At 58.9% G+C, this 22,576-nt stretch overlaps 1 protein-coding gene across 2 annotated transcripts; it reads left to right on the top strand.

The window, feature by feature from the left end:
• The first annotated feature begins 18,073 nt into the window (after positions 1–18,073).
• Positions 18,074–22,151, top strand: LY6E (lymphocyte antigen 6 family member E). Of its 2 annotated transcripts, none has more exons than XM_082674949.1 (4): positions 18,074–18,224; positions 20,557–20,667; positions 21,048–21,167; positions 21,245–22,151. In XM_082674949.1, exons 2-4 carry the CDS (start codon positions 20,616–20,618, stop codon positions 21,463–21,465), a joined length of 393 nt encoding a protein of 130 aa, XP_082531075.1. In that variant the 5' UTR covers positions 18,074–18,224; positions 20,557–20,615; the 3' UTR covers positions 21,466–22,151. The 2 variants fall into 2 exon arrangements, with proteins under 2 accessions (XP_082531075.1, XP_082531076.1); XM_082674950.1 differs by having other exon boundaries at positions 18,080–18,224; positions 20,562–20,667.
• The last annotated feature ends 425 nt before the right edge of the window (positions 22,152–22,576 follow it).

Genomic DNA, 22,576 nt, shown 5'->3' with positions numbered 1-22,576 from the left:
GCTCAGTGCTCTGTGATGACCTGGGTGGGGGGATGCGGGGTGGGAGGGGGGCTCAAGAGGGAGGGGATATATGTATACATATAGCTGATTCACTTCATTCTACAGCAGAAACTAACACAACATTGTAAAGCAATTATACTCCAATTTTTTTTTAATGACAAAAAAAAAAAGAACTACCACATGATCCAGTGATTCCACTCCTGGGTATTTATCCAAAGAAAAGCAAAACAGTAATTAGAAAAGTAACATGTATCCCCAATGTTCATTGCAGCATTAATCACAGTAGTCAAGTTATGGAAGCAACCTAAGCCCTCATCAATAGATGAGTGGATAAAGAAGATGTGGTATATACACAATGGAGTATTACTCAGCCATAAAAAAGAATGAAATCTTGCCATTCGTGACAAAATGGATGGACCTAGAGGGTATTTTCCTAAGTGAAATGAGCCAAAGACAAATACTGTGTGATTTCACTTATATGTGGAAACTAAAAAAACAAAACAAATGAACAAATATAACTAAACAGAAACAGAGTCACAGATACAGAGAACAGACAGGTGGTCGCCAGAGGGGAGAGGTTGAGGGGAGGAGAGAAATAGATGAGGGAGATTAAGAGGGCCAAACTTCCACTCATCAAATAACTAAGTCATGGAGATGGGATGTACACTGTGGGGAATAGAGTCAGTGATCATATAATCCCTTTGAATGGTGACAGATGGCAACTAGACTTACTATGGTGACCATTTCGAAATGTATGGCAGTATCAAATCACTACGTCGTATAATGGGAACTAACCTAGTGCTATAGGTCAATTATACTTCAAATACAAATTCATAGAAAAAGAGAAGAGGTTTCTGGTTACCAGAGGCGGGGTGAAGGGAGGGGGAATTGGATGGAGGTGGTCGAAATGTACAAACTTCCAGTCACAAGATAAAGAAGTACTAGGGATGTAGTGTACACCATGGTAAATAGAATGACCGCTGCTGCGGGTTATATATGAGACTTGTCAGGAGAGTGAATCCTGAGTTCTCATCACAAGGAAAAACTTTGTTTCTATTCCTGTTTTTCATCCACGTGTGATGATGGATGTCACTAGATGTGCTGTGGTCATCATTTCATGACGTGTGTAAGTCTCATCGTCATGCGGCACACCTTAAACCTACCCAGTGCCGAAGGTCCAATTATGCCTCAATAGAACCAAAAGGAAAAACATATCCTCCGTCGTGAGTTCTTGCTCCAGCGTTTAACGCCTGTCTCACTGTCGTGATCTGAGCTCACACTCAAAAGCAGCTGGAGTTCGATAACCAGGTCAGCCCAGGACTTCGCTTCCTGCTTTTTCCTGCTTGCTCGGCTTGCTTTGGAACAACCTAACCCTTGACCCCCGGAAAGGCTCCGCCCACAGGTCCTTTCTCTCTCTGCTCCCCACCTGTTCTGTGGGGTCCCTGGCTATGCTCCTCTGTGGCCCCCGCGCACACCGTAGCGCCCTCTCTGGGACCCGGAGTATAATACACTTCTTCCTTCCAAGTCTTTGCCTTGCCCATCCAACATTTCTAATAGGACAGCAGCAGGATGGACAGGCAGGGTCTGCCCCGGAGAGATCTCTGGAAATGGAGCCTGTGGGGACAGCAGGACTTTGGGGGCACAGCTAATTCAGGAGATGGGTGGACAAACACGGCCCCCCCACAGTGCAGGGAGCAGCCCCCGGCGGCATCCTCACAGGTCCGTTTTATCCCACAGGAAGGGCAGGATCCTTCTGGTCCAAATCCTTCATCAGGCGGGCACCAACAGCAGACTTTCTGCCGGCCGAGCTGCCAGGAAGGGGCTTGCTGGGGAGACAGTAAGTGACCGGGGAAGCTGAGAACAAGGAATCCCCAGGAGGAGGCTCCCCCGCAGCCGTGTGGGGGATGCACAGAGGACTGGAGGTGGCCTGTGGGACTGGGGGCTGGGGGCCCGGAGAAGGAAGGGGGCCGGGAGATGGGTGATTCTGAAAGGTCTCAATTTTGCAGTTCTGAGGAAGGGGGAGCCGCCCAGCTTCCTTCCTCCTGGGATTTACCCAAAGCGAGTGCTTCTGAGGAAGAAAGAGGTTGGATGTCTGCCAATCACTCCTTCCCACCAGGGCCCAGGTGACACCCATCCTGCTGGTCTGGGACTCAAGGTCCTGGATGAGGTCTGACAGGTGGATGCAGGTGGAGGCAGGTGAGCCCAGCCCCGCATTCCTATGGGTGGGGCACAAGCGTTCTGGGGGGGTATAACAGTGGGCCACCAGGGAGGCGGCTCCAGATGCTGGCTTGCTGAAAGGAGTCTGAAGCTAGTGGTGAGTTGACACAGGAGGGAGGTGTGCTGGGGGGTCAGCCAGTGAGGCGAGGCAGGAGCCTAGACGTGGGGCACCGCAAAGGGGCCCACGGAGCTGTGCCGTTTCCAGGCGTCATCAAAGGCCTCCATCGCGTCCTTCCGGTCCTCCTGCTGTGCTCGGAGCTCTGTGAGTGCCAGGACACCCGAGGGACCTGGCCCAAGGGCATGGGGGGCAATGCCCTGTGAGCATGTGAGGGGTCTGCCTTCCAGAATCTGAGTGTGAAAAGGGGCCACAGTTCTTTCAGAGGGGCCCAGAGGCAGCCGTCCAGAGGCCACGCTCCCACACAGCTGTGGTCCTGTTGTGTGCGAGTCTGAACCCAGCCTTCCCACCCTCTGAGCTTGGGCCTGTGTCCCTGCCCAGCCCCAGCCCTGAGCCTGTGGTGCTACACCTGTTACGGCATCAGCAGTGTCGGCAAGCTCAGCCAGTGCCAGCCCACCCAGTGCAGCTGGAGCCCTGCTGTCTGCTCTAGGGGCGACCTGACCACAACGCAGCTGGAGTCCTGCTGTCTGCTCTAGGGGCGACCTGACCACAGCCATGGGCAGTGGTGAGTTCCCAGCACCCAGAGCGTGCGGATGGGTTGAGGGGGGGCTCTGGGAATGGCAGGGGGCCAACATCAGTGTGACCTGGGGCACAACCCTGCCCCTCACCGGCCTGCCTCAGTGTCCCCATCTGTAGAGAGAGGGGCTAGCTCCCAGAAGCCTCCTGGAGGGGGTGGGGGTGCGTGGGGGGGTGCCTGGTGGAACAGGACAGCCTCCCAGCAGAGGAATGGAGAGCCCAGCGGGTCTGGGGAGAGGGTGAGGAGGGACGACCCCAGGAGGGTCAGAGGGGGCCTCCCACCCCAGACGGCTCCTTCCGTGCCCACAGGGAAGGTGGAGTCGTATTACACGGACTGTGCCCTTTCCTGCGAGATAGCTTCCACAGCCATACGGTGCTGGCGCGACGATAACCCCTAAGTCTGAAGTGTGGGGCGTGACCTGCTGTGCAAAGGACCTGTGTGATGGAGTGGCCCCGACGGGGCGCAGCCTCTGGGCCCTGGCCGCGGGTCTCCTGCTCAGCCTGGGCCCTACCTTCCTCTGGGTCCTGCTTGTGACCACCCCTGCGGCGAGGACTCTGATGGGGAGGGGCATCGTTCGCGATCGCGGCTCCAGGGCGGCGGCAGGGCGGTCCCAGCCCAGCACGCCTGCGCAGACGTGTGCGCTCAGACCCGCGCGTGCTCAGCAAACACAGGCTGTGCCGGGACTCGTCCCCTCGCAGGGCCCGGCGCAGGGGCCCCACCCACCCGGCCAACCCAGCCCCAGGCGCCCAGCTCCCTGCTGTGCCAGCAAGCCTGACGTGTTCTGCAAGCGCTGTCAATTAACCACTGACTCCAGATGCAGAAACCGCGGGGCGCTGGCTGGACTGGGGCCTGTAGGAGAGCGGAGGCCACAGCCCGACCGGCGGGGTCCCACTCACAGAGAAAATAAACGCTTTCCACATCCTCCTGAGCTTTGCGTGCTCTTCAGCTCCATCGGGGAGAGGGTGGAGTCCCCTGTGACCCCCCCGCCTCGAAGGGAGACTTTGCTTCAAGCCCGTGTTCCCTGGGCCGGGCGAGCTCCGATGGCCGGGGACTGGGAATAGGGGCGCCTGTCCCGGAGGGGCCAGCTCTGCACAGCGGTGGGGGTCCCCGCTCTTCCCCGTGAAGCATTTCCTCCTCCGTGCGCCCCTGCGCGTCCGCGCCAAGCAGAGCGGGAGTGGACCAAACCCCTCTCGCCTTCACTCCCTGAGGTGAAAACAAGGGAGACTCAACCTCATCCCTGAACATGGCGCGGCCAACCCCAGACCTGAGCGGGTTGGGGAGGGGGCCTGTCCCCACTGGGATGGGCCTGGGGGTGGGGCTGGGCCGGGCCTCTGCGGTCTGGAAATCCAGAAGCCTCTCCCTCAGCACCCTGCCTTCCCGCGTCTCCCCAGCCTCAGCAGGGCAGCCGGCTTCGAGTGGGCGGTGACACCACACAGGCACACGATGGGGGGTCCGGGGGTGGGCATGTACGGGGTAGGAGCTGCTTCTCGGGAAGAGGGGTCTGAAGACCCCATGCATACCTTGCTGGCCTCCAGCGGGCCTGCACAGGTACCCTCACCCCCAGCCTGGTGGGCCAGTCTCCCTCCTCCTGACCTCGCGGTCCTGTCCCCCTGGGTGACCGCGGGCAAGGGCTGTCCCCTCTGGCCTGCGGGGTAACCAGGGACCTCGAATGTAAGGGTGTTAGAGGAGGGGCCTTGGGGGGGTGACGATGTGGGCAGACCCATCTGTGTTGGGAGTGCCTGGGGGGTGGCAGGTGAGGAGCCCCCAGGAGAGCCCCTGGTGGCCCCTGAGCAGAGGCAGCGGAGCCTGAGGGACATCCCAGGAAGGACACGCCTTCTCCACAAGGAGCTTCCAGTCATCCCCTGACACTTTTAAGAAAGATGTTTCCAAAAACTCTCCCATTGGCCAGGTCGTGGGTCCCGAGAACCCCAGGAACAGCCCTTGCCGAGAAATGCACCTGTGAGAAAGCCAGGCCACAGAGGGTCCCGTGCCTAGCCAGAGCCCCACCCCATGAGGACCCAGAGACACCCCCCCGCCACCCAGATCAGTCACGTCTAAGACAACGGCAAGGTCTGCAGACACAGAGGGTTAGGCCCGGAGACCTTCTGGTCACGGGTACCCTGTTGGCTGGGCACTTTGGTTTATGGAAATACAATATAGTCCCCCACATTTGTGATCCTTCATTAATTGTTACAGAGGAAATCTTCGTCAGCATTTTAGCCATACTTAATGAAAACGTCGGTAAACGTCTATGATACGATCTGTGGGAATTGAAACCTTGAGTTCGCCATTTGCCCTTGCTCTGGGGACAGAAAGCGGTCTGGCAAATGCTCCTGACCCCAAAGATGAGATCTTAAAATAGTTTTCAAAAGGGGCAAGTAGTTTTTCCAAATACCAAGAGTCTGTTTCAGTGATTCAAAAGAGCACAGTGATAGGGATAGAGAAGGATAATCAGAGTTAGCTCGAAAATCCCACCAGGGGATCGTAAGTAGAGAGGAAATTTTGGGTGGCTTTGGGAGACCGCAGTCAGTTAATGATCACTCGAGAAGGTAATGAGAAAATCCTGAAACAATGTGGGTTTGCTTGACTCATAAGGCAGAGCATCAAAGCCAGACAGGCCTGCCTAACAACACCACCAAGCTAACTTGCTTACCAAAAAAGCCATGCAATGAAAGTGCAAGTCATACCTCAAGACAAGAAAACAATAGTGGAAACATAAGTCATACATCCTGCGCAGCGATATCAACAAGCTAATGACCCCTAGGACGTGCTCTCTGCACACACAAACACAGTAATTTAGGGAAAGGTGACATTTCAAAATGAAACACCCTCATTATACTGAGACCTGAAATCGTTTTTCCACGGTGCCATGAAAGTCCCGGATGCACCGTGTAGGGTCAAAAACTCCCCTGCTCGACATGCAAGAGGAGTTGACGTTGGAAGACTCGAAGAACAAGGAAGAAGGTGGTCTTCTCCTCCTCCCCTCTTTTCCTTTGATTAGAAAAATATAAGCCCCTGAGCACTCAGGGCAGCACAATGCTCGCCTGCCTGCTCGTAAGCCTCACAAGCATCCCGTTCTAATAAAGCACTTCTGTCCACCACTTTGCCTCTCGCTGAATTCTTTCTGCACCGAGACATAAAGAACTGGAGCTCCTTGGACCTCCACCACCACCCCCCACCGCCCCCCCCACCCCCGCACCAAAACACCACCTAGCGGTTTCAGCAGGTCTGTAATTTGAAGACTAAGAATGTCCATCACAGACACTGTACTATGGTGAGTGGTTTTCTCACTTATATTTCCATGTTCTCAATCATGCTTCTCAGAGGAGCTGCGTTCTGCCACCAAACTTGTGTCTAATTAACCACCAGATACAAAATTGCTCATCTGCATAGAATTAGACAGACCAGTATGAGAACCAGGCATGTGCTTCCCAGGTCAGAGGGCCATTCCTCCACGTATGAAGGTTGGGCAAGCTAGTTACAGAGGTGTCCTTGGTAGATTAACATGACAACAGGTGTGGCATCTAGCTTTTCCAGATCAGCCTTCTTTGCTGTGTGTTTCTAGGACCAGTGATGTGAGGGAAGCCACTGGTCCGGACACGTGTCTGGCACAGGCAGGGCAGGCAGTGCTGGCTGCCCACCCAGGAGCCCCACCTGCACTGTGCATGCCTGTGGTTTTGCAGGGTGTGAGGAGCTCAGGAACCAAGCGTCACCTCCCTGCTCCCTGTGCAGCCGGGGCAGGTCGGAAGGGGCAGAACTGGCATGATTGAGTAAAGCATAGAGAGAGGGAGGTCATAAGACCCCTCCCCAGGAAGCCTCTGGAAGCCACCTCCTCTCTGGACAGCGAGTACTTAACAGGAGGGGTGGGATGAGTCTGGGCACCTGCTGTGGGTCACCTGGGGAGGTAGAGGCACAGTCTGCTGAGGACCCAGGTCCCCCGTACAAAACTCTGCCCACCAGAGCAGAAGGGGCCCCAGGGTGGGGCCATCCAGGAGAGAAGTTCTCTCCTGGGAAGGGGCTTCAGAGCACTTCTTCCCCTACAGACACACACACACACACACACACACACACACACACGCAAGTGTAAGCAGCTTTGGGCAGGAAAGAGCTCTCTGCAGGAGGTCCCTTTTGTCTTATCACTGACCTGAAACCGGGGTCCCCCATTCTCTACTCATCTCTCGCACAAGCACACTTTTCAAATGTTTTGATCACATGATACCTTGCTAAACTGCTGGTTCTTTCTGTGGATCGAAGTAGAAATGAAGAATAAGTAACCCACGACCAGGTAATGATTTTCGAGCAGTGAGCAGCCGGACCTGAGTTTGGTAACACACGTACACCAGATGCCCATACACAGGCACACGCACATATACACACACACGCGGAGATTCACACATATACCTGCACACACACACATGCACGCATGCACCTCTGTCCTATCTGGACTCACTGCTGGCATTGGTCTCCTGGGATATTCCATGACCTTTGCTTTCCTAGTACAGGAACCACCCCTCCCTCCTAGCCACCACTCTGCCTGGAGTGAAGATGGCAGCTGGAGGCTGATTCACTGTGCTGGGACCAGGCCTCGGGCACCATGGCCTCCAGCAGTCTCACCACACGAGGGGAGTATAAGCCCCTTTGCAGGAGGACTGAGCGCTCCCTGCAGGACGCAAGGGGCCCACGTGTCCCGAGGGGCGGAGCCAGGCCCCGTCCTCCTGCAGAGGCCTGAGGCACAACCATCTGCCTGGATTCCTCCGCCATGCAATTTCTTGGGCTTTTTAATCTCCCATTGTGATGAGTGGCTACGAATTATTGCAAGCATCTTCTTTCAGCCTGCCACCTCTGTTCTTTCTGATTGCAGCATCATGATAACAGGCAAACCTCTTTCACCGCTCGTATTCTTGAACGCGTTGGTGGATTACTTAAAAACGTTTTCTGTTAATACATGAAGAGGTGGTCTTACGTTTCTTCTAAAGACCTCTAAGTTTTCCACTTGCAGTCTGAGCTTTGATCCACCTGAAATGTTTCCTCCGTGACGCCCCTACCCAAGTCCCAACACGGTTCATCTCCCCTCCTCTGAGATGCAGGCCGGGGCCCCCCCACCAGCCTCCTACGAGAACCCCCCAAAATCACTCAGCTCCCGCCAAGCCCACTCCATGCTGCTTTTAAAACATTTTTAACTTTTCATTTTTAAATCAGCTCACACGTACAAAGATGTTTCAAAAATAATGCAGCGTTTCTAGAATTGCTTCCCTCATCTTCCCCAAATGTTAACTTCTTACATAACCACGGCACTGCCATCAGAAACAGGAACTCAGCACCAGTGCCAGACCCTCAGGCCCTTTTGGAGTCCCCCGCCGTCCATCAGTCCTTCCCTTGGGTCCACAGCCCAGTCCTGCACCGCACCTCCACCCTGTCCCCTGGTCTTCTCACCCCGACACCGCCCCTAGAGGCCTGGCCACTCCCGGCCTCCCGATGCCCACGGCTTACATTCCATCCCGGCCTCCCGATGCCCACGGCTTACATTCCATCCCGGCCTCCCAATGCCCATGGCTTACATCCAGGGCTTTCACTTCGCCTCATTCTAAGACGCCCTAGTTAATCATAGCCATCCCTGTTTTTGACAGCTGACGCTCACAGGTTTGCCCACCAGTCGGTGAACTAGAAACACCCTCCAGGCACCACACACACTGAGGTCCCAGCCCTTCACCCCCCACCCCCCAGAGCACCTCCTGGGAACATCGAATCTGCAAGGCCCATGGGCACAGACCTGCACAGTGGCCACCTTGGGAAAGCTGGCTGACTCGAGTCTGTCTGTCCCACTGGCCCTGCTGCCCAACCAGGAACAAGAGCCCCCGGCCCTCTCCTCTGGCTCTTCTGTTGGGGGGCAGGTACCTCACTTCCCTCCATGGCCCAGACGCTGGTCACCCTCGGAGGGAAGCGTCCCGGAATGCAGGGCACCAGAGGGAGCAGTGTGCGTGTGCCTATGTGTGCATGTGTGTGCTGTGTGCACGTGTGTTCTAAATTAAACTCTTTTAACTTTTATTTGTTTATTTATTTATTTACTATTTATTTTGGCTGTGCCGGGTCTTAGTTGCAGCACGCGGGATCTTCGTTGCAGCACACAGGCTTCTTAGTTGCGGCATGCATGCGGGATCTAGTTCCCCAACCAGCGATCGAACCTGGGCCCCCTGCATTGAGAGCGCGGAGTCTTATCCACTGGACCACTAGGGAAGTCCCTGCACGTGTGCTCTGTGTTTGGTGTTGGTGTCGTGTGCACAGGGCTGGTGTTGGCATGTGTGCACGCGGCGTGCTCAGTGGAGAGGCAGGGCTGGGCCTCCCACCAGAGCGTGGCCAGGGCAGCCCTCCAGTTTCCTTTTCCCCAGAATGTCGCCCCACTCTGGCCTGGCCCAGCCTGGGCAACAGAGGAGAGGCGAGGGGCACCAAGACGGGTGGGTGGCTCCTTTGGCCCCAAGGAAGCAAGCCAGGGGGCTGGGGACCCAGTGCGGGAGGGGCCGCCCCTGCCCACCCAGCACAAGAGGGTCTGGGGCAGATCCCTCCACCCCACTTCCCTGGCCACTCCTGCGGTGGGGGATTCTGAGTGAGGAAGAGGTGAATCCTGCGCCATGAGGGGAGAGCCAATTCCCAGAGACATTGCAGAAGTCGGCTCTCAGGGCCACACGGCCTGGCCTCTGCTGACCCGTGCACAGCCTCTCCTCCCTTAGAGAGTGATGGCCAGCTGGTGAAGACCCACTGCGAGCCAGACAGCACTCACCCAGGACCCTCCATCTACTGGGGAAAGGAGGGGGACCAGGGACTCCACTGTGACTGCGCAGTCTCCCCCAGAACGGGGCTGCCAAGCTCAGCCAGGAGAGGGGCTGCAGGGGAGGGAGCTGGGCGCGCAGAGGTGGTCCTGAAGGACCAGGACCCCCAGGAACTGAAGTTAGTGCCCTAACTATGCTGGTGATAACAGGCGCGTTGGGAAGTAGAATTAGAAACAAATCTCCTGCTAACCCAGAAAACCTCTGCAGTGAATTGTGTTACTGAGTCAGCATTAAACAGCGCCATGCACATCGCAGGCAGTCCGCTAAGCTGAGAGATGACAAAGGCGGACAGCTCCTCTGCTGCACCCCAGTTCTCCAGATCTACCTACCATGACTGGTCCTCGGGAGACTGCAGCACTGACACATGGCTCATCCCAAATTCACCTTTTAAAAGGATTTAACTCCATCTCAAGTTAGCTCAGTTCTCAAGAGAGAGAATTCATCACGACCAGTTTTCAAAAGTGATTGCTCCAAGAAGGGAGAGGCAGGAAACTTCCTTCCTTTCTTGCTCCAGGGAGAATAACTTTTTGCCTTGCTTTTAATGTGTGCCCCTCACGTGCAGGATGAATGATGACTCTGCCGGCGTCTGTGTTTGCCCTTTTGCTCACTGCCTATCGGTAAAGGGTGGCCAAGCTCCCATCTAATATGGGTCAAATCAAGTTCATTTCCATTTTACATTCCATTTCTTTCTCCAACTCAATGCTTTCATTACATAAGTAACTCTGTTTCCTATAGAGAGTTCTAATAAGCCATCTGAAAAATAAATGTCATGAACTAGGGGCTTTGTCCCTAAGGTAGAAATGGACAGAATCAAAGATACCTAGTGCCTCCACACAGCAAGAATTTATATGTGTTGGTCATACTGTGAAATATATTTCTCATGGCAGATGTTGGTCAAAAACATGTAAGAGGGGCTTCCCTGGTGGCGCAGTGGTTAAGAATCCGCCTGCCAATGCAGGGGACATGGGTTCGAGCCCTGGTCCGGGAAGATCCCACATGCTGCGGAGCAACTAAGCCCGTGCGCCACAACTACTGAAGCCCACGCACCTAAAGCCCCCCGTGCTCCGCAAGAAGAGAAGCCACCGCAGTGAGAAGCCCGCGCACCGGGACGAAGAGTAGCCCCCGCTCGCCACAATTAGAGAAAGCCCGCACACAGCAACGAAGACCCAACGCAGCCAAAAATAAATAAATAAATGTATTTTAAAAAAAACCCAACCGTTTAAGTGTGTGCTCGCTCAGGCTGAGCCTCCTGGAGGGGTGGGAGGGGCTTGGGACCACCCCAGGTAGGAGGAGGACTGTGGATGGGCGCCAGCCACATGCCCTGTGCTTGACCAAGGCTGGTCCTCACCCATAGCCTGAGTCCCACCCAGGGCCCAGGGAGAATTCTCTCTGGGGACACAGGCTGAGGCCTGGCTCTGGGGGGCCAGGAACTGTGAACGCTCCCTTCTCTTGCCAGACCCTAAAGCCATGAGACATACAGTAGTGTAAATGTTGTCAGGACAAAGCCCGTTTTTAAACATTTCCCTCTCCCCCTTCCCTTCCCTGGTATCCAGGGAAGTCCCTTCTAGAGAGAGCCTGTGTGAGGAGCGCTTCCAGGAGCCCAGGCCTTCCTGGCAGCGCTGAGCAGGGGCCCCGCCAACACCCACCTGCTCTTCCAGGGGCCCCCACCTCCTGGCGGGGGCCCCCCTCCATCCCTGCCTTCTCCCCTCCCTCCTTCCACAGGGCTGGCCTGCAACGTCCTGAAGGTTCTCCCATCTGACCCTGCCTCTCCTCCCTTGCCCTTCACCGGCTTCCATCCAGAGCCTGCCCTTCTCTCTATCCCTGGGGGTCTGCTTCTCAGAGCACCCAAACTGACACCCCCCCTCCCCGCCCCTCATCTCCCCTCCCCTGCATGGAGGAGTCATGGACACGGGGTAGTGAGGCAGATGTAGGGAGACACGGGCGGGCCCTTGATCGGGGCAAAGCGGGTGGGCGGAGCACAGAGGAGGTGGGTTTGTGCTTCTTGGGACTCGGGCAGCCCCGGGGAGGGGCACACTCCAGCTCAGCTTATCGCCCAGGGCCCGGGGCTGAGGACGGCCCGCTGACCACCTCCTTCCCGGGGGGTGCTGAGGGCCGGCTTTTCTGCATTTCCTAATAGAAATTTTGCAAACAAGCTGGTGTGCAAAAGGTCTCATGACAGCAGCAAGAGACGAGAAGAACAGAGAGCACATCCCATCTCCCCCAGAGGAGCCAGTAAGGAGCCAGTTAGGACAGCGACAGGGCATGGACGGGCACTTGAGCCGCGCTGCCTCAGCCCAAAGGGAGCCTCCTCTGATGGGCAACCCGCTGGCCAGGCTGAGGCTCGTGAGAACTGCGCTGAAGTCCGAGTCGGGAGTGACGCTGGGGAAGCAACGGTGGGTGCGAGAGACACGTCCAGCCTCCGGCCATCAGGGCTCCCAGTGGCCACAGATGGCTGATTGCTGCCCCTCAGGCGGCACAGGGGCCAGGCCCGGCCTTCCGGCTGCTCTGTTGGAAGAGCTCAGAGCCGGCCCACGCGGCCGCCAGGCAGAGCTGCGGGGAGGGCCCGCAGGGTCCTGGTGCCAGCGCCCCCCTGGACATCCGGAGCCCACTCCTCGGCAGGACATCAGAGTGTCCCCACGGAGGGGCTCTTCCCCACTCCCAGGACACCTTGTGGAGCTTGAAGCAGAGATGCTTGTGAGACTGAAATCCCGAGACTCAAGCTGGGGAGAACTACAGGGGCACCTGACCAGGGCCCAGGGCACTAGCCGCCTGGAGGCCTCTGAGATAAAAGCAGCGGCAGGGAAAGGATGAAGCCGGCCTGTCCCCGGGACCGTGTGAGTGAATCCACCGTGTCCGGGAGAACGGAGAACAGAGAACAGCGAACAGCTTCGTGGGAAACCGGCCGCGGCCTTGAAGCCTGTGCAGGGTGCACTGCACGCTCCGGTCACCAGAGGGCGAACGAGGGGAGAGGGGCGCGCGAGGGGCGGGGACTGGGGACTGGCTGGAGAGGGGCGGGGGAGCCAGAACTGGGGACTGGGGGAGCGAGGTGGGGTGCATGACGCCAGTGGAACCGACTGGGGAAGCGGGCGGCGCCCTGACCCGTGCGTTCTGCCGCGTGCCAGCCCGGCCCCGGCGAGCACCAGGGACAGGGACACGCACGTTCCGCCTCCCGAGGCCCCGCCCTGGGCCCTGCCGCCACCGTAGGCCGAGCCTGAGCACCGTGCAAAGGCAGACAGCAGCTGACACCCGGCGCGGGTGGATGTCCCTCCCTTCGCAGGATGAAACCAAAATGCCCGAGAGCGGCGATTGCCCCATCTGCACCCCAGCCGCCGCTCCCCCTTGGCGCCGTCAGCCCCCATCCTCTGCAGACGCGAGGGCGGTGGCTTCTGGCTCCCTGCTTGAACACCGCCGCCTCGCCCGGTGACGCCTGATGCAGACCCAGGACAGGACTAGGGGCCATCCAGCAGCAAATGTGCCCCCCATAATTCAAAGTGTGCGTCACCCAAACCTCAGTAGTCTCTGCCAGGAGAACGTTCCCCAGGAATCATGAGTTAGGAGTACAGCCCGGATACATTTTACACACATCCCGGGGGGTGGGGGGACCTGCCACCTTACGCCTCTGCCCTGCTGGGCTCCCCTCCCCCACTCCCCCACCAGGCTCCCTCTCTTTAGAGGGAGTGTCACCACCCCATGGCACATACCAAGATGGAAGGCTTCCCCCATCTGAGCCCTGTACCTGTCTGATATCTCCCAGGACTAAAGGGGCAGCTGGAACAAAGCCTTGAGGGATAAGTGTGACTGAGGGTGGAGGGCTGGGTCACCAGCACAGTTGCTACTCAGTCTCGTGCTGGAAGACCTGGGCCTCTTCGCTTCCTGGCTCACTTGCCAACCTTGCAGGGCTCTGGGGCACCAGCACCTGGCACCAGAGGGCACTCCAGGCCCAAGGGGTGCTCAGACCTCCTTTAGGACAGCCGGGAGAAGGGAGGGGCGCGCAGGAGGGAGGCCTAGTGACTTCTAAAGGGGGGATAAGGATTGACGGGCCAAAGGGGTCGTTCCCTGGTTTCCTGGCCCAGCCTGGCTAGCATGCGGACCTGGGAGCAAGCAGGCCAGTGAGGGGCCATACAGAAGGACACTTGGCCAAGGCTGCATCCACCTCTACCCATTGGGCAGTGCTCAGGACAGGGGCTGCCCAAGAAGCTGTGAGGCAAACTGGATCGGAAAAGCAAGCAGCCCTGGAAATCGGCAGTTTGCAAAAAGCTCAAAGAACTTGGCAAGCTCAGAGCTTTCCAGGCAGCCTTAGAAGAGGGAGCAGGGCAACATGGAGGGTGTACAGAGTGACCCCAGTGAGGACTTAAAACATTTGTCACAACCTAAAAGTTGAGTTATGTTTTACTCGGCGGGACGTTTTAGGACTTCAAGCCTGGGAGGCAGCACCTCAAGTAACCCCGAGAGAACTGCTCTGAGGAGGCCAGGGGGCAGCCAGGTTATGTAGAAGTTTCGCAACACAGGGCAGGTAGTTTGAATGTCAAAAGATTACTGTTAATTAAAGAAAACCAGATAACCCAAGTTAAGGAATGTAGCGCTTTTCTATGTATGAGAAGATGCAAGAGTCTGGGCTCACTGAAATCACTGCTTTATGCACCACAGCTCTCTGGGGCCCGTATCCTGTGTTTTCACATCCTGAGTTTCCTCAGGGCTCACCGCCTCCTGTGGGAGGGCTGCAATCGCTGATGACTGTGACATCCTTTGTTTACTGATATGGCAGGAAATATTCCATTTCTCACCAGAGACCTGGGGAAGTGCTGGGAGGGGCGCCAGAACTTGGGGGGGGGGTCCATGTGCCTCCACTGCAGGGGCCTCACTCCAACCACGCCCTCTGAGAGTGGTGATGGAGCCTGTGGCCTTCCCAACCTGCCCAGCCCCGCCCTGGGTGTGCATGGGGCAAGGTCCCAGCCAACGCTGATATGACCACACCAGAAAGCCAGACACACGGGTGCAGGCAACTTTAGGTAGAATTCCTCCTGGTCAGAACCGTGGACTGTTAGAATCCAGAAATCAGGACAGATCACGGGGGCTGGCCACCTTCTGGACATTCTGAGAAAATGACACTCTGTCTGTAAAAGGTCACGCTTGGGGACAAGAAGGCCTTAGAGGGCAGATACTCGGACAGGAACTGGCCCAGATAAGAAAAGACTAAAAGCGCTGGGGGGCTTCCCTGGTGGCGCAGTGGTTGAAAGTCCACCTGCCAATGCACGGGACACGGGTTCGTGCCCTGGTCCGGGAAGATCCCACATGCCGCGGAGCGGCTGGGCCCATGAGCCATGGCCGCTGAGCCTGCGCGTCCGGAGCCTGTGCTCCGCAACGGGAGAGGCCACAACAGTGAGAGGCCCGCGTACCGCAAAAAATAAATAAATAAATAAATAAAAGCACTGGGGATTTCCCTGGTGGCCCAGTGGCTAAGACTCTGTGCTCCCAATGCAGGGGGCCCAGGTTCAATCCCTGGTCAGGGAACTAGGCCCCACATGCCGCAACTAAAGATCCCGCATGCTGCAATGTCCTATGTGCCGCAACTAAGACCTGGCGCAGCCAAATAAATAAATAAATATGTATTTTTTAAAAGACTAAAAACACTGGATACTGAGGGGCCGTATAAACCTAATCCCAACCTCAAGGCAGGGAAAATCAGTAAAATGGAGCAGGGAGCAAGGTGGCTGGCCAGGATGCCCCGGTCCTGGCCAAAGTGTCCAGCACGTCTTCCTGTCCACCCCCGGGGCCCCAGAGTGCCTGTGCCCCTCCAGGTCATTGCCTGCCAGATCCCCTGAGACCCTATGAGGTGGGCGATTCCGTGCCCAGGGGAGATAGAGAGAAAGTTGCAGCTCTGAGCCAAGCTCGCCCAGAAGCCCCACCCACTGCCACATGTCTGAGGTGCTTCCGAGAGGAGAGGTCCAGAGTGACCCAAAGGCACCACCTCACGGTGGCTACGGAACTCTGGGCCATGACAAGACGAGCGGCTCCCGCCGCAGGCACACTGTGGATGGCCACTGTCCTCACGCGGCACCCAGCCAGAGAGATCCAGGTAACCGAATTTCCCCTGCTGGCGGTCCTGCGTCACGTTTGCCCTAGAAGGACGTGTATGCGAGCCCAGGTGGCAGAGATGACACACCTGGCAAGTTCGGACCTGCTTCCCCGGCATAGGGAGGCTTAGTTAGAGATATCTCATTGGACTCACCGTGTGTCTGCTCCCCTGCCCACCACGCTTCCCCTGAACTGCCTCATCCCATCACAAGCCCCGAGTGCACTGCAGGGGGCTGGCCCGGGCATTTGGGCCTCCTGGGATTTGTGACACGTGGGACTGGCAGCACAAGGTCAGATTTTAAGGTCTGTGTGGAAAGGAGCAGGGTCACAGGGGGCGTGGGCAGCTCTGGGGGGGTGAGGCAGGCCAGAAGGAAGGGAAGCAGAGACAGAGGCAGAGGTATCTGCAGAATGACTAGACCTGAAAGTGGGGAGACACACACCTGGCCATTCCAGCAGGTGTCCAGTGGTGAGAGGCAAGTTCCCAGAGCCCAAGGTTGAAGGAGGGAGACTGAGTGGGCCCCCCAAGGGTGGGTGGGCCTTTTAGGAAAGCCCCCCGGCATCGCTTTGGTCCCAGGAAACGCCTCTGGCTGATGAGCCTGGCTATGTCCAGCTCATGGATATAGACCAGGAAGTCACACCTCCCAGGGCTGCCATGTGTTCAAGGCCGTGGCCTTCTGAGTGCAGCAGGCTAATCTGGCCACGCCCCCAACACACACCCCACCCTCACCCCCATCAGACAAATCTGACTGACTGTATGCTAAGAGCAAGCAACAGGCTCAGGGGGACCAGCCGTCGTCCTGGCCACGGTTTTCAGATTATGTTGAGGGGGAGGGGGCGGAGGTGAGGCAGTTCCTGCTCCCCAGAGGTGACACCCAGAAGGGGGCTAACCAAAGGCCACAGCCTACTGCATGTCCCTGGGCCTCAGGGCTGTGTAACCCTGAGGATGTCATCACTCCTCAGCTGGGACATCTCATGACACACAGACTCCCACCTTCAGCCTCCAAGGAAAAAGCCCCCAAAGACTGTCCAAGTTGATCTATCCCACTCTCCTGTCATCTGGTCATCAGAGAAGACCACAGGAGAAGGTGACCCGACCCAGAACTCTGAACACACAAACCCACTCAGCAGACAATCACACCATCACTCGTATCAATGCACAATCACATGGTGCCTAGTGTACCCCTACCTTGCCCATGGGACTGGTCTCCTGTTACAGGATCCCTCTTCCCACCCTGCTCCATCCTGGCCACCCGCCATCCTGCCTCAGTCCCTCTCCCTTGTACAGTTAAGAGGCCACTTCTCCTGGGGCCCTCCCCCACTGTCACCGCAGATGCCACCAGCAGATGCCACCCAGAAAGGCTGCAAGAAAAGGTCAGTTGCAAAAAACAGCTCCAACAGGAAATGTGCTGTGAAAGTAAGAAGTGCGAATCCGCAGGGACCCATCAGGCGCTGAGAGGACTCTGCACGAAGAGAAGGGAACCAGCAGACGGTGACACGTACAGGAAGGGCGCTCTGCCTGGCAGCCCCCGCCCACGGGCAGGCCTTGGCACCCCCAGCTCCCGCAGGCTACGAGGCTCTTCCATCTCCGCCAGGGAGAAGCAGGAGCAAGGCCTGGGGTGCTGCAGAGCCTGGCCCCTGAGCCTAGCTCACAAGTCCGGAGTGGGGGACGCAGGGCCGCACACAGTGGGTGCTCTGTGAACGTTGGCTGAAAGGCAATTAATGGCACCTGGAGACAGAACACAGGAAATGCACTGGCTGGCGTCAGACTAAGGACAGCCCGCTTCACTCTAACAGGGGCCGCTAGGTTCCGCGCTGAGAGGGTCATATCAGGCTGGCTTTGTGATGACGCGCCCTGCACCCAGCCCCGTCTGCAGGGGAGCACCCAGGGGGCTCTTGAGTTCTCCTGGGCTGAGGGTCACGACGCTGGTGCGGCCCGGATCTCCTGCTGGGCGGCACTGTGGCCCGCAATCACTGCCCCGGAAGCCCCCTCCTCCACCCTCTCACCCTCGTCCTGTCACCTGGCTCGGGCGTGGCGTGCTGAAGGCCTCTTCGCAGACCCTATCCCACTCTGCAGAAGGGGTTCCGAGTACTGCCCCCTCGGCCTCCTCGGACGCATCCCCTCCCCCGAGCTCCACCTCAAAAGTGTCCGGCCACTTGGGGGCCTCCCCCACCCCTGCCCAGCCAGGCCGGGCTGTCGCAATACGTCCCCGCCCAAGCGGACCAGACGGACCGGCTGCGACGGGCCCTGCGCAGGGGTGAGGGGCTGGTGGGCGGGGCCTGGGCGCCAAGTCCCGCCTCCCGCACGCCCACTGCGCTCGCGCGCTGCCTGGCCGCCGGGGAGAGCGGGCTGCCACGGGCTCGGGCTCGGGGGCAGACTTGACTGCGCGGCCGGGCCGGGGACCTGCGTCCGCCGGCGGTGAGTGAGGGCCCGGGCCGGGCGGGCGGGGGCGCGGGGACGGGGCCCTGCCCAGCGAGGAGGGGGAGCGGGCGAGTGGGGCGCCAGGGAGGCGGGAGAGGCCTGCGGGAGGCTGGGGGTCGGGGTTGCGAGCGGCCCCGGCCCCTGGGCGCCTCGCCTCCACTCCCAGCCCCCCAGCCTCCCGGCCCTCTCCAGTATTTCCAAAGGACGAGGGCGGGAGCGGGCGGAGACTGCAGCCGGGCGCCCTCCCGGGCCGGGTAGCCAAGGGCTGCGCAGGCGCCGGGGCCCCATCGCCCAACTCTAGGGCCCATTCCCTGACCCCTCACATGGGGACTGGGGAAGGGCCAGCCTTCCTGACTTGAAGGGGCTGGGATCTTGGCGCGCTGGCAGGAAGGAGAGAGTTAAATGCCCTGGTGGGTCACCATGGGGACGGGAGCCAGCCTTGGGAAGAGGTGAAAGCACCTTGTTTGGCATAGATTACGCAAGTATATGAGGTGCCTAGGAGCCCTGCCCCCTGCGCTGGGCCACCAGGCCCCTTCCATCCCTGGGGTCCAGGACGTGCTCCTACCTCTCTTGCTGGCCCAGCGTCACTGAATGCCAGGCTCTCCCGGACATCAGCCCTGTGAGCCTGGGGGAAGAGTGCACAGTCAGGGTCCCGAATGGCCCTGCCCGCAAACCCACGGGTTCCCTTCCGCCTGGCCCTACTAATGTGGACACGTTAGTATCCAGTGCCGACTCAGCCCAGCAGGGCGCACTTGTTGGGGTGCCTGGCAGCAGGGTGGGGATGCTGACTGTGACCGCGGAGGTGAGCCCCAGAGCTTCCTTCAGGACAGCTCAGGGCTCCTCCCGCCGGAACTTCACTTTGTGGAGGAGGAAACCGAGGCTCCTTCCTCCCTAACTGCCGGGACCCTGGAAGAGGCCCCCGCTGGGCTCGGCGCTGTTCTTGGACGTCTGCAGCTCCTGCTGCCAACCCCAAGACATCAGCCCCTGCCCAGACCTGAAGCCCATTCTCAGGGTCTCTGCCAGCCTCTCCCAAAATCTGTTCTCTCCCTGGCTTTCTCCTTCCTCCCGGTGCCTGGGGACTAGCCCTTCCCCCGCCCGCCCACGGCTGTCCCCAGCAGAAGGTACCAGACTGCTCCTCCCACACTGTGCCTCCTGCAAAGCAGAGAACCAGAACCCCAGCTGGTCGCATTCAAAGTGCTTTCTCCATCCACTGCCGAGGACCTATGCCCAAGGGAGGCTCCTGGTGCAGGACAGCCCCCAGGGACTCACAGCCACCTGCCAGAGCCTGTGCCTGTTCCCGCTGGGGTGACTGGTGGCACACCGCTGGGTCTCCCTGAGCCTCCCCCAGCCATGAAGGTGGGGGGGAGTAGCAGATACGTATGGGGTCATCGTCTTCAGCGTTAAACAACACAGAATGGGAGAGCCCCTCGCCCCTCCCCCAGCACAGAAGCTGCCCAGGTGGATACTCAGCTAGATATGCCTCATGCCCCATGTGAGGCACAGAGCTGGCCCCTGGAAAGTTCTGGACGCAGGTCATGTAATATTACTGGTCGCCATCCCCCCCGCAGGGCCCTTGGACTCGAGAAATTGCTAAGAGGCCAGATGAGAATTCCAGGCAAGGCTTTACTGGGGCTCGAGCTGCAGCACAAGGAAGCAAAACAACAGCTCCCGAGAGGGGCTACTTGAGTCCTTAAATGGGGTGACAACGGGGACGGATCTGTGGGTCAGACAGGAGGCATAGCTTAGGTGGCCTGTCCCCTCCTTCGGGGTACCGGGCAGGAATGATGTGCAGTACCATGCTTTTGCTCCCAGCACCTCAAAAATGTAGTTTGTGGCTTCTTGTACCCTGTTGCCCCGCGGTGCGTGGGCGCAGTTATTTTTAGTCACTTATAGTTTCTTTGTATCTTGTTGCTCTAGGGGACGTTTGTCCAGGTGCAAGCACTCTAATAGAGGATCCCAGGTCCCAGCCTATCTCATCCACACCCCCCGGGCCGTGGGCAGGGGCCACTCCCTTGACCTCCCTTTCTGGGTGATTCTGAGAACCTTAATGAGTTCCTTCCCCCCAAGCAGCAAGTGCTACAGACTTGGGGAAGGGCCTCAGCTGGGAGTCTGCACTGAGTGAGGGGCAGGTTGGGAGTGGAGCAGAAAGACCGTCTGTGCTCTGGCCCTGCTGCTGGAAGCTGGCAGCTCCCCCATCTACGAAGTGGGGACACCAGGCTGCCCCCAGGGCCAGTGTCCCTGACCCCATTGGGAAGAGCAAGCCGCTGCCCTGCCCCAGGGCCCTGCGCGAGGGGGGTGAGCCCCGCCCTCCAGCTAGCTGTCTCTTTAGCGCAGGGCTGACTTCTTTGGCTTCGTGAGACCCCAGCCGGGACGCCAGTCCCCTCCAGAATGAAGGTCTTCCTGCCGGTGCTGCTGGCTGCCCTCCTGGGTGTGGAGCAAGGTGAGGTGCCCCGGGGCCCCAGGCCTCTGAGCGGGCTGTGTCCTCCTCCTGGACTCCCTCTCCCCTTTCTCTCCTGAGCGGTGCCCATGTCACCTACTCTGTGCCACCTAACAGGCTCCTCTCCCACGGCGACGCGGTCCCTCCTACCCCCGCCCCCACTAGCAGCCTCAGCCCTGCCTGGACACTTGGGGCATCACTGGGGCTCCTCCAGAGCCAGGGTCTGGTGTCATTGTCTCCTGGGTCTCCAGCCCGGGCCCGGGCTACCATAGTTGCTCAGTCAGTGCCTGCACAAGATGGGGTGTCCTCATGCCTCTGGGTCCGGGCTGGGAGGGGACACAGGAAGACTCCTGGGCATGAGACAGGCATCCCTCCTTCTGCAGTCCACTCCCTGGTGTGCTTCTCTTGCGTGAATGAGAACAGCAACTGGTACTGCCTGAAGCCCACCGTCTGCTCCGATACAGACAACTACTGTGTGACCATCTCTGCATCCGCTGGCATCGGTGAGCGCAGCTAGGCTTCCCCCACCCCAGCCCTGGCCTCTCTGCCCCTCCACTCACAACGTCGTTTTCCTGTGCAGGGAACGTGGTGGACTTTGGCTACACCCTGAACAAGGGCTGCTCCCCGATCTGCCCCATCCAGAGCGTCAATCTCGGTGTGGCGTCCGTGGGCACCCACTGCTGCCAGAGCTTCCTGTGCAACTTGAGTGCGGCCGACGGCGGGCTGCGGGCCAGCGCCGCTGTGCTGGGCCTCGGGCTCCTGCTCAGCCTGCTGTCGGCTCTGCTGCGATTTGGCCCCTGACCCCCGGGACCCTGTGCCCGGCCCAGACTCCCAAAGCTCAGGAAGGAAGGAAAGCCCAGCTCCTCCCAGACCCAAGAGGATCTCGAAGCCTCCTCCCCTAGACTCCTCACCCTGCAGAGCCCACCCTCTAGGCCCTGGGTCCCCACAGGCAGGCCTGCCCTCTGCACCCACACACCTGCCGGCTACCCTTACTTCCCGGTCAGCCTTCCAGGGGGAACCTGGGAACGGAGCCTGAGGGCCCCAGAGTCAGAACCACGTCCCAGGGACATGCTGGGAGGGGCACCTGATCCCAGGCCTGCCCCTGTCGGCCCGCAGTGCGGAAGATGTGCTGTGTGGACAGGCGCTGGTTCGTGTGCCCTGCCGGGCACGGGTGAGCGTGTGGCCAGGTCTCGGCCTGTGTGGGGGAAGGATGGGAGTAAAGCCTCAGGAGCCCAGCCCCGAGCGCCAGCACAGAGCCCCTTTCCCCTGGCATCTCTGCACACCTCATTTCACTCACTTCGAGGGCAGCCTTTAGGAAGACAGGCCTTCCGCTGTCCCCAGGTCTAGGCTGCTGACCCAGGAATCTGCTCCCAGCCCGAAATCCAGCTGCTCTCGGGCCCCCTCCCTCCACCGCCTCACTGGAGCCCTCCTGCTGCTTTGGTGCCTCAAATAAACAGATGTTCCCACCCTTTCCTGCTGTAGGTGTGGCCCACAGCCTGAGACTGTCGCTTCCATCAGGGTCCTACTGAGGGGGAGGGGGCAGCAGAGATGCAGAGCCGCAGGTGTAGAGGGTCTGAGGGTCCCCTGCGATCGGGCCCCACCCTGAGGCCCACTGGGAGGCAGTGAGGAAGGGGGTCGCCGGAGACCACAGCTAGCTGCCCTCGGCCGGGCAGGGTTGGGAAGTTTATCCTCCGGACAGGACTGGACTGGACAGAGAAACTAGCAGAGGTCAGCCTGCTTCTGGGTGGAAGGCAGGACCCTACAGAGGGAGGGACGGGGTTGGGCGGGAGGGGAGGGGACACCCCCAACCGGGGTTCCGGGACTTGGGTACGGGGTGCCTGGGCCAGTCAGGCTGAAGAGGACACAAAGCATGGTGGGGAAGGGGGGCAGGAGCTCAGTAAGTGGGTGAGTG

Source organism: Grampus griseus, assembly GCF_964374135.1.
Source record: "Grampus griseus genome assembly, chromosome: 17".
NCBI classification, from domain to species: Eukaryota; Metazoa; Chordata; class Mammalia; order Artiodactyla; family Delphinidae; genus Grampus; species Grampus griseus.
The sequence above is the reverse complement of the archived record's forward strand: the minus strand, read 5'-3'. Positions and strand labels throughout refer to the sequence as shown.